The sequence below is a fragment of the Erigeron canadensis genome, chromosome 8, assembly GCF_010389155.1.
Source record: "Erigeron canadensis isolate Cc75 chromosome 8, C_canadensis_v1, whole genome shotgun sequence".
In the NCBI taxonomy this organism is placed as follows: domain Eukaryota; kingdom Viridiplantae; phylum Streptophyta; class Magnoliopsida; order Asterales; family Asteraceae; genus Erigeron; species Erigeron canadensis.
Genome location: NC_057768.1, coordinates 49,093,612 through 49,105,476, shown reverse-complemented (window position 1 = coordinate 49,105,476; position 11,865 = coordinate 49,093,612). Strand labels below are relative to the sequence as shown.

The 11,865-nt window shown below is 32.3% G+C and overlaps 2 protein-coding genes across 2 annotated transcripts; both read left to right on the top strand.

The window, feature by feature from the left end:
• Positions 1-1,859: 1,859 nt before the first annotated feature.
• Positions 1,860-4,449, top strand: LOC122611355 (probable aquaporin PIP1-4). The gene is made up of 4 exons (XM_043784375.1): positions 1,860-2,295; positions 2,770-3,068; positions 3,883-4,023; positions 4,137-4,449. The coding sequence occupies exons 1-4, from the start codon at positions 1,965-1,967 to the stop codon at positions 4,230-4,232; spliced, it is 867 nt and encodes a 288-aa protein (XP_043640310.1). The 5' UTR covers positions 1,860-1,964; the 3' UTR covers positions 4,233-4,449.
• A 3,856-nt stretch (positions 4,450-8,305) lies between these two features.
• On the top strand, positions 8,306-11,168 carry LOC122611119 (short-chain dehydrogenase TIC 32, chloroplastic-like). The gene is made up of 8 exons (XM_043784088.1): positions 8,306-8,528; positions 9,207-9,438; positions 9,552-9,631; positions 9,747-9,900; positions 10,018-10,096; positions 10,512-10,590; positions 10,747-10,793; positions 10,898-11,168. The coding sequence occupies exons 1-8, from the start codon at positions 8,420-8,422 to the stop codon at positions 11,060-11,062; spliced, it is 945 nt and encodes a 314-aa protein (XP_043640023.1). The 5' UTR covers positions 8,306-8,419; the 3' UTR covers positions 11,063-11,168.
• The last annotated feature ends 697 nt before the right edge of the window (positions 11,169-11,865 follow it).

Sequence of the window (11,865 nt, the reverse complement as noted above, 5' to 3'; positions counted from 1 at the left end):
ACAATTGAAAAGCTAGGTTATATATATATAATATATAATATATAATTAAATATAAAAATAGTGACACTCTGTAGTAGATAAGAACACAACACATAAACAAACAAACATTAACAAATGTGTCTACATCCTTTCCGGACCACATAATTTAACCTCACAAAAAACAACCATCTATACTTTTTCCTCCATTCTAAATAAAAATATAAAATGTAACATATGAAATGAAGTGAAAAGTTTAAATATATATATATATATATATTTTTTTTTCATTTGTGAGGGGCATGGTTTTATCCAATCAAATGTCATATTTTCGGACAGTTTAACTAAAAGTTTCTTCTCCTACTAGGTATTGAAGGTAAAAGGACTCTCTAACGTGAATCCGGTTAAAAGAACGTAAGCTAGATCTCCTGTTGATAACCTGATTTTTTACGGATGTATTTGGCAAGCGATATTCCATGACATAAAATGCCACGACTTCAAACCCCATAATCAACGTACTACTTAATTGCTAAGTTGCTCATTAAGTTTTAATAGATACGACATTTTAAACACATATAATCAACACCCTTAGGGTGGGCGGAGCGCCCTGGGGAGGGAACCGGTACTGGATAGAGACCGGTTTGAACACCGCGCCAACCCCCCGATACCGGTAGGGTGGGGAGCGTTTTAGTGACCACTGTGCCGATTTCCATGCCTATTGATTCGACCGTTACACGCTTAATTAAAATTTAAAAAAAAAAACATGGGACACACAAAAGCAACGACTCTCCTTTTTCTTCTTCTCTTTCTCTTTCTCTTTTCTTTCTTTCTTCTTCTTTGCTTCTGCCGATTTCTTTCTTCATTTCCATCTCTTTTTTTTTTTTTTTTTTTTTTCCAATCCAACAATCACAAAAATCACAAAAAATGAATAGAGGGAAGAAACAAAAGGATCCAGTTTTCTCCAATCTACCAAAAAAACGCAAAAACCAACCACCTCCAAACAATCGTGAAGTTATGCCACCTCCTCCTTCGCAAAAAAAACACCAACGAAGATGTTTATAGACCACAACCCGTTGATGAGTTCTTGAGCGGGATGGATCCCTTTGTTTTTCGAACCCAACCCGAGTTTTTCGCAAGAAAATTTAGCCGGTTTTCGCAATTTGCGAGTGAAAAGCAACCCGAGTTTTTGCAATTTGCGGGTGGTTCATCTTCACAACATTACGAGGAGGTTCAAGAAGAAGAAGAAGATGAGGTCGAGGAGGAAGAAGATGAAGCAATACCCGAGACCCAAGTCTCGGTTAAAGGTAAAAGAGAGTGTCGTGGATGGGGGAAGGATGAAGAAAAATGAAACTAAATTAAATAGAAAAGGGTGGGGAAGGGTGGTGAGACATTTCTAGCATTAGGCATCGAACGGAGAGGAGAAGCAAAATCGGAAAGGGGAGGGTAGGGATGGCGAGAACCCACCCTTATTGTTTCGTACTGTCACGCATATATGTAATGATTTTTTTTTAATGAATAATTTATGGAAGATCGATATTTAATTATATATATCATCAAGTTTTCATCTTTGTATAGTCTTTTGACAACAAAAAAGGACTAGTCTTAAATTATAAACATGATTTCCTAATATGATTCATGATGAAAGTAAAAAATATACATGGGATTATGCTTTTATCCCATAATTAAAAGACTTGATGATTTTAAGAGAGAGTGAGAGACAGACAAAGGAAGAGTGTCATGTATTATAATGGAACTCAAACCCCAATGATTATTAGCTAGACTATTTTTAAAAAAATATTTTTTTTAAAAAAAAGAAGAAAAGTAACACCCCATTAAGTTTTGGTGTTACATGATGACACCTCCATTATAAAACCCCACATACCACATATCCTATTTCCACACTAACTCACTTTCTCATTTTAACCTTCCAAAAAAGAAAAATAAAAAAAGAAAAAGTTGGCAAGGGTTCGAGAACAACAAATTAAGAAATGGAGGGGAAGGAAGAAGATGTTAAGCTGGGAGCAAACAAGTACACAGAGAGGCAGCCAATAGGGACGTCAGCTCAAACAGAGAGCAAAGATTACAAGGAACCACCACCCGCGCCTTTGTTTGAGCCAGGTGAGTTGTCATCCTGGTCGTTCTACAGAGCCGGGATCGCGGAGTTCATAGCCACTTTCTTGTTCTTGTACATATCTGTGTTGACGGTCATGGGTGTGGTCAAGTCTCCCACAAAGTGTGGGACAGTTGGTATCCAAGGAATTGCGTGGGCTTTTGGTGGTATGATCTTTGCCCTTGTCTACTGCACTGCTGGTATCTCAGGTAATAGAATTAAGTTTACAAAGTTACTCTAAAATGTTTAATAAAGTAGTTTTCTTTAAGTTTGGTAGTGTTTGTAGCTTTTTAAAAAAAAAAAAAAAACAATATTCATAAACTTCACACCTTTAAATTTAGTTTCTTTAGATCCATGTCAATTATTAGTACAATTTTTTGTTTAATTAATTTGTTTCTTTCTTTCTGCTTTTTTTTAGTCATATTTTGAGCTTAAGAAAATATAAACATACTTTTTTTTTTCCTTCTTTTTCTAACAATAAGTTTTCAGTTTGACCAAGTATTTTAGAAGTACTAAAGAACAGTATATATCTACCACAAATGATATAGGGTTTTTCATGATTCTCTGAAACTATAGTTTCTTTACAGTTAAATTCCATATTTACCCAAAGATGGTTACTTAAATGAAATGAAATGGGCGATTCATCAAGATTCTTATGGTTTTTTGGTTTTGGTGTGAAACAGGAGGACACATCAACCCAGCTGTTACCTTTGGTTTGTTACTGGCTAGAAAACTGTCTTTAACAAGGGCAGTGTTCTACATGGTGATGCAGTGTCTTGGAGCCATATGTGGTGCAGGTGTGGTGAAAGGGTTCCAGGGTAAAACCCAATTCAACACTTTGGGTGGTGGAGCCAATGTGGTAGCCCATGGCTACACCAAGGGATCAGGTCTTGGTGCAGAGATTATTGGGACCTTTGTCCTTGTTTACACTGTTTTCTCTGCTACTGATGCCAAAAGAAGTGCCAGAGACTCACATGTCCCTGTATGTCCACTCCTTCCCTCTTGTCAATTCATTTACTTGCTTGTATATTTATATATATATATATTTACATCAAATGTCTATTCTTTGAAATAAAAATGTCGACATACTGTATATTGGAAAGGAAACTAATTGATCAAATAGATATACTTGACATTTTTGGGTTATTTTGTGACAGGTTAAGATAGTAACATGGACAATTATTAACGTAGACATTTATTTTGGATGGATAATGACTTTACCAAACACCATAGATAGAATAGATATATGCAATTGAATGTGGAAAATGGTGGAAGAGTAGGGAGTAGGTTTTATGTCTCTATCTTTCTTTTTTGTCTATGGCATAAGCATGTGAAGATGATTTGCTCCCATGTGCAATGTATTTTCTGGTGTTTTCTAGTGCATTTTGTGGCCATGGTTTGTAAATTTATGACTAGCAAGGGTATATTCGTAAGTTTAGTCCTTGGAGTGGGAGATTATTACAAAAGAAAGGAATTTGAAATTGTTTTGCTAAATCTAGAAATGCTAATACCAGAGCCTTAACTTTCTAAAGATTTGTACTACATACAATAAAAGTTGTACTCACCTCTAGAGTTGGTCAGTTTAACAACTTGTAAAGTGAAGGTTTTTTTATGGGCAAAAATCAGAGCTTTTGGAACTAGTGATGGTAGGCTCATGCGGTAAAAGTAAAAGTAAAAGTTGAACATTGGATTCACTAAATAATCCACTTTACCTTTGTGTTTGACCAACGTTAGTTGACTTGTTACTTTATCTTTGACCATCTTTAGTTGACCTTACATTAGAACGAACCATACAGATTTTGGCTCCTCTCCCAATCGGGTTCGCGGTTTTCTTGGTCCATTTGGCCACCATCCCCATTACCGGAACTGGGATCAACCCTGCAAGAAGTCTTGGGGCTGCAATCATCTACAACAAGGACCACGCATGGGATGACCACGTGAGTCCTTCATTTCACTAACTTCAACCAAGATTTAGTTTTGATTTGCTGATCACTCTATGTATGTATTTTAACTAAAGGACTAAACGCGTGACTTAATTTGTTTTTTGCAGTGGATTTTCTGGGTCGGTCCATTCATTGGAGCTGGGCTTGCGGCATTGTACCATGTGATAGTCATCAGGGCTATTCCCTTCAAGAGCAGATCTTAAACTTGCATTTCTTTTATTTATTGTCTGTCTACTATGACTACTTGTTCTCTACCGTAATGTGGAATTTTAGCGTTTTTCTTTATTAGTTTCGATTGATGAATGCGTGTAAATTACCTATCTATCTACCTACGCTGGAATTGGTGTTGTATTAAAGTTAAGTTAAAACCTGTTGTGGTCCACCTTTCTCTCTGAAATGAACATGTTTGAGTTCAGCTAAGGTTTTCCATTAATGTGTTTCTTTTTTAGGTGCATCCCTAACTGTTTTAGGTTCTTTAAATAAGATAACAATGGGCCTTGCATGGTTCTGTTTAGGCTGAGATTTTATTTTCTTTTGAAAATTAACTTTTATTCACATAAACTCCTCCAAATTGGCGGGTGATGGGCTGATGTTACAACAACAAATTGAACAAAACAATGTTTTGTCTAAGATGATTTAGACGGCTTGAGTTAAAGCGCTAAGCCCAACTCTAGGCCCTATAGCCTTTTTCAATTCATAATATGTCAATGTGATACTTTTTTTAGTTTTTAGCTGTTCTTTTATGTGCTATTTAACTTTAGAGTTTCGATACTTGGCCCTAAGGGTACCACATACCATATTTACAATGCACTCAAAGGAATACGATTTGAAAAATTGCTTAAAAAGATTAGTGATCGAGCCCAATAACTAAATAATGTTCAGATTTATTTTTCACCTAATTGTGGCCAAACTTTCAGTTATAGCACACTTTGTGCTTACGGTCAGTCAAAACTTGCCAATATATTGCACGCTAAGGAGCTAACGAGACGCTTCAAGGTAGTTCATTCATTGTTTATGTGAGATGCATATACAACATAATGAGTTGTAACTAGTTTGGTTCTATTAATTGAACACATCTTTTAGATTTACCTGTTTGACTTAATATTACGTGTATTCTTGACACTACTTTTTCCTCTTTTACGTACGGGTTTAAATAATTATAAGGAATGAGTGGATATTTCTGCCAACTCGTTGCATCCTGGAGTTATTAATACGACGATATCAAGGATTTTTTTTATGTCAGCTCGCTAGCTAGTGTTTCTTTCAATCTCAGTCTTTAATTATGTCCTTTAATCTATTCAAAGTTACATGTGCTAACGATATATCTTCCTCTTTTGACTTCCTAAAGAATACTGAATTAGCTACATTTCGGCGCATAATTACCTTCTTTCTAATGAATACTGAACAGATAACTAAAACCTTTCTATAACCAACGAGTGTTTCAAAGACAAACATTCAGTTGATTTTTTATCGATTTTTTTTGTTGTTGTTGTAGGGAGCGGCAACAACATGCTATGTGGCATTGCACCCACAGGTGGAAGGTGTTAGCGGGGAGTATTTCGCAGATAGCAACGTATCGAAAGCAAGCAAGTATGCTAATGACCCTGAATTGGCCAAAAAGTTGTGGCATTTCAGTTTGACCATGACTACTACTACTGGATCCTCCTACTAATCACATATAAGCGGCGATCATGGCACCGATCGACTTTATATATATATATAGGGTAAAGTTATTTTGAGAACCCTTTTTTTTGCGAGAACCTTTGAGAACTTTTCAAATCAAGCCCAACCGATGATTGTTATTTACATGAAAACTGTTTTTTAATTGGTTTCTGAATAACTTATGTGTAACTTTGAAGTTTATAATTGTGTGGAGCATGGATTATCATCCGTTATACAATTATGTGGAGATTTGGATTCTTGATCACATGTGCATGAATATTGCTATGATCACATGTATGCAAGTCGATCACATGTAATCATAGCAATTTTCGTGCACATGTGATCAAGAAGCCAAATCTCCACATAATTGTATAACGGATGATAATCCATGCCTCCACACAATTATAAACTTCAAAATTACACATAAGTTATTTAGAAAACAATCAAAAAACAATTTTCATGTAAAGAATAATCATCGGTTGGGCTTGATTTGAAAAGTTCTCAAAGGTTGTCGCTAAAAAAGAGATTTTCAAAATAACTTTTCACTATATATATATATATATATAATGTGTTGTTTGAATAAGTTTGCACTGTTTAATTCTTTCAATCACACCCTCTTTGTATATACTAGCTTTGTACCCGCAATATGCGGCAAGCCATAAGAATAAAACACTGGTTAAATAGCGATATCATGTTATTACATGAATGTATGATTCAACTCAAGTGTTTCTTAGTCCAGTAGAAAGTGCAAACCGTCGTTGTTGTTCGATTATTATATTCAGTAACGCATGTATGTTTTTTTGGTATACTATGTGAGCAACTTTAGGGAAGGGAAGAGACATGCGTAAGGTTTTTTTAAGGGTATTTTTGGAATTTGAGAGATAAAGTTTTGATGGTAGTATAGATTAAAAGAGTAAACTAGAATTTTAAAGGTAAAGTGTTAAATTTCAGGGATCGTTTATTTATATAGATAGTATAGATGATAAAAAAATAATGGGTGTTTGCTGTAAATTAAAATTACTGTATTGTTAAAATTGGGATGTAATTAAATAACAAAAGAATAGACATGTATAATATATGCGTGTAACATAAATAACGTTGTGTTTAGTTAAACTATGTATGTTTTTTTTCCCCTAAGGATAGATGGAAAGGAAATAAATTATACGGGTATTGATAGGAAATGAAGTGATTATCTAACTGTTTTTGTTTGTAAAAATCTTTTTCTCATCTCTATCTCTATATATGTTTAGGCCCGTCTATTAGACGAGTAGTATTAAGATATATAAATCTTATAATAATTGTGAAATAAAAAGTGTATCACCAATATCACAACTTAATGAATACGAATGCTAAAAAAGAAACATATGAAAATTAACTCGATCCATATAAATATTGATTCCAGTTTACTTTTTTTTTTCAACTTTAGTTAAATAAAAAGAGAAACAACAAGTGTAGAGTATATAACTTGAAAAATACAAACCAATTCATCAACAAAAACCATCTCAAACGTTTTGATTTTCTTCGGGTTCTTCCACTCCGAAACAGTTCATACATGCACAACACAAAGTCATAGATCATGTTTAACATGTGTTGGCTTAAGATTTTCAAGATGAACTAATGTGGTCTCATTTTTTGTTGTTGAATAAAAAGTCATAATGAACCTATAATGGACAATAAATTAAATTAAAAGAGATAATAATAACAATAATATAAGAATTCAATGTTAAATAATAATAATAATAATAATAATGATAATAATAATAATAATAATATGAACAAAATATATAAATTAAAAAACCTTTTTGGTAGTTGATCGTAGCTTTTTTTTGCCGTAAGGTTTTTCTTATGGTTAAGAATATAGAGATAATAATAAAGACTTTTTATAAGATTTTTTTATTAAAGGTCGGCTATTTTCTATTAAATAAATATTAAAAAAATAAATGATTAATAAGGAAGGAGTATTAGGCTAAAGGAAGACGATTAGGGGTGTCAAGTGTACCCTCAACCCACTCTTTTAGTTATATTATAGATAATAAAATAAGATTGTTTTCTATATCTATAAGTATTTTTAGAAAAATTTTGATATGGCAAATACATATTTCACTTAAAATTTCTTTTTATTTAATTATGATGTTATATATAAATAAAATAGAAATAATTCTTTACATGTTTAAAAAAAATATTAATTATTTATTTAAAAATATCTTTTTTTATTTATTTAATACGTCATTTTTTATTTTAAATATTATTTATGTGTTAGTTAATCTAAAGGATTCCATCTTTTTCATTATTGCCGGTCACATTTACTATGAATTAAGTACAGTATAACCTCTATAAACTAATACTCGATAAATTAATATCTCGATAAATTTATAAATATCTCAAGTCCCAATTTAAGAAAAATATTATAAATTTACACTCGATAAATTAATAACTCGTTAAATTAATAAAATATCTCAGTCCCAACACTATTAATTTACAAGGTTATACTGTATTAAAATACGTGCGTGTCTTTATATGCATACTGGTAAACCTTTTGGTTGTATATCAACATATGAGATATTATAATGAATAATGGTCTCATGGATATATTCATATATATAATTAATTTTAGAACGTGTCATGGATATATCATATCAAAACTTGAACTTAATACAAATATATTCTACAAATCATACTTGTAACAGCTATTAGTTTTAACAATCCAAAAAAAAAGTTGGCAAGAATCATGACATGGATATCAATATTTACTGGGAAATCGGGATATGCGGCATCTTCAACAGCAGAAGATGTTACTCAAGGAATTGATGGAACTGGTCTCACTGCTATTGTTACTGGTGAAAATCTTACCTTGTTTTGCAAACTAATTCATATTTTAGTTATGCTTATACATATGAACCATGGTTAAGTGTACTAAAATGTTACCTAATCTAAGTGATTAGTTTCCTAATTATATTATATATAGTAGATTAATTAATATCTTTTATATATTTACTAGATTATAGTTTCCTAATAATTAATTGTCTTTCCTTGGTACAAATAAGTTGTTTTTAGAAAGTTGAAATATTATTATTATAATATTAATATGAAACTCTAGCCAGAGGCTAGGATTTACATATGAGAGTAAGATAACATGGACAGGGAATAATAAAGAAAAAACATACAAAGTAAATTAGACGGCAAAGTTATTCCATAGGGACCAATTCATTTAACGAGCTGAAGATCGATTTATTAACCAAAGGAAGCTTGTGCTTTTGATCTCCTTGAAGGCAAAGCGAAGTGATGGTGATTTGTTGGAGAAGATGCACTCATTTCTTGATTTCCAGATGACCCTTTATTAGCCCTTTATTGTATTAATAAATTTAAGAATAATTCATATATATCACAACAGAGTAATGTTTCTCTAAGGTTTTCCCAAAGGAGATTTTATATATTGGTCATTGGTCGATCATATATATATATAACGCTTTGCTACTTTGCCACATGCTTAATAATATGTGTTATCTGATTTCCAGGAGCTACAAATGGTATTGGCTTAGAAACCGCACGCGTGTTTGCCTTACGTGGGGTACATGTAGTTATGCCAGTCAGGAATCTCGAAGCGGGTAAAAAGGTCCAACAAGGCATTGTTGAGAAAATCCCCAATGCCAAAGTTGAGGTGATGGAGTTAGATGTCAGCTCAATGGAATCCACAAGACAATTTGTGTCACAATATTGTTCCAAGGGACTTCCATTGAACATCTTAGTGTAAGACAATTGAGTTCAAATTAAATTGATCATATATATGTGTGTGTGTTAAGACACTTGATTGTTTATGGCAAAACGTACGGACTAATGTTATTCATCTTTTGTGTCAATAGTCTCAATGCAGGGATAAAGACTCCTACATTTGATCTTAGCAAAGACGGCATAGAACTGCATTTTGCAACCAACCATCTTGGTATTTGGTGCTTTAATTACTACATATGTTTACCGGTTGTTGATTTCCTCACTTGAAATTAAAAGAGTATATATCTTAACAAAAAAAGAAAAAAAAAATCACTTTCTTTTGTTAGGTAACTTCCTTTTGACAAACTTATTGTTGGATACCATGAAAAAGACCGCAACTGAAAGTGGTATAGAAGGAAGGATAGTCATTGTTTCTTCAGAGGTTCATAAGTTTTCCTACAAAGAAGGAATTAAGTTCGATAAACTCAACGATGAGAAGACGTAAGCTCCATTTGTGATAAGTATACAATATTTGCATTTTACCAATCATAATAAAACTTCATTGGTACAAATTTGGTATTATTATGTTAATGATGATAGATTATGCTTAATTTTCAGCTATAACTCACTGTATGCTTATGGGCAATCAAAGCTTGCTAATGTCTTGCACGCAAATGAGCTCTCAAGACTATTACAGGTAACCTCAATAATCTAGAGTAATGTACTCTGAAAACACTACTATTACCATTCAAATGTCGTACTTTGAATACTCAAAGTCTTTATTTTTAAACTTTAACCTTAAATATATAATTTTGTGTCATATAAAACTTGATAAAATCTATATCATTGAAAAACACTTGTAAAACACAATCAATTCATATAACTTTCATCAAGTATAATTTAACACAAATTTTTTAATTTAAAGTCAAAGTTGAAAAATTTAGACTTTGAATACATAACAAGTCAAACCGACTTTACTTTTCAGTATGATCGAACCTTTCTAGCTAGAGCCAATGATTGTTGCTCTTTTTCCCCTTATATATATATATATATAATATATATATATATATATTACAGTATTTGTAACAAAATTCAATACATTACGCATGCAGGAAGAGGGAGCGAATATCACTGCCAATTCGTTGCACCCTGGACTCATTAGAACCAACCTTGTACGTCATGGCATCTTGTGTACGTCTCAACCTTTTTTTATTTTCATTTTTACATTTACTGTTTTATCATATATTAAGATTATATATATATGCACACAACTGTGAATTTTTAAAGGAACTTATATATGTGTCTTTTTCTATATATGCTGATGATCTTAAACTTTTGTTGACACAGCTATCTTCTTAGACACATTCCAGAGTTTCTTGAAGAACATTCAGCAGGTGTGTTAATAGTTCTGCGCGCTACCCTTCTTAATTTGACTTTTTTTTTTTTTAATCGTTTCTTTCTGAAAGGCTAATAATTTTGGTCGATTTTGCAAATATAGGGAGCAGCAACAACATGCTATGTAGCATTGAACCCACAACTTAAGGGTGTTAGTGGCCAGTATTTTGTGGATAGCAACTTGTCTAAACCAACAGCGTATGCCCGTGACCCAGAATTTGCAAAGAAACTCTGGGATTTCAGTTTGAAGTTGACCGAGTCGATCTAATTAATTATTAGTAATCTTGGAATAAGCTTCATCTATCATATATACCCATTTTCTTTGTAACTTCCACTCAACAAATCGATTATGTATGTAACTATATTTTGTTCAATTCGGTCCATGTAATTTCTGTATGTTTTTGGTTGCATGTCTTTTTATTACTCCCCTACCGTAAAATAACTAAGAAACTAGTAGAATATTTAGATATATGAAGCAGTAAAATAATAACTTTAAATAATCAAGAAGTGCTAATAAACTACGACCAAGCATTGAACACGCACTCAGTGGAAGAGTTGGATCGAGCTTAAAACAAAGGAAAATGCACCAATTATGTAAAGTTAGTCAAAAAGGCTTTGAATTTTCATTTTAGCCCCTACAAGGACATGATGATACTCCGTATTGTGATTCAATTATCTAAATGCACTAAACACTACTGTTTGTTTATTTGATTTTCATAAGGATATGGTTAAGTTAAATATGAATAAAAATCAAACATATCGTAAACTTCCAATTCCTATATATTAAAATCTTTACATTAATCAAATTAAGAGTCGTAATCAATATGCAAGTTTTTAGCAAGTTCCGTTGAGACAATATAATTTACCTTGAATGATATTCGTTTTGTATGGTGATTTGAAGTTATTCAAAACATGTCTTCTTAACAAATTTTCTTATTATTAACTAATAATCAATATGTAAGTTTTAAGCAAGTTCCGTCAAGACAATATATAATAACTCTTGTAAAAATTGCATAAAATATCGGTAAAAGTAATTACTTTGACTTTATCGAAGAAAACTAGAAAAGTTTA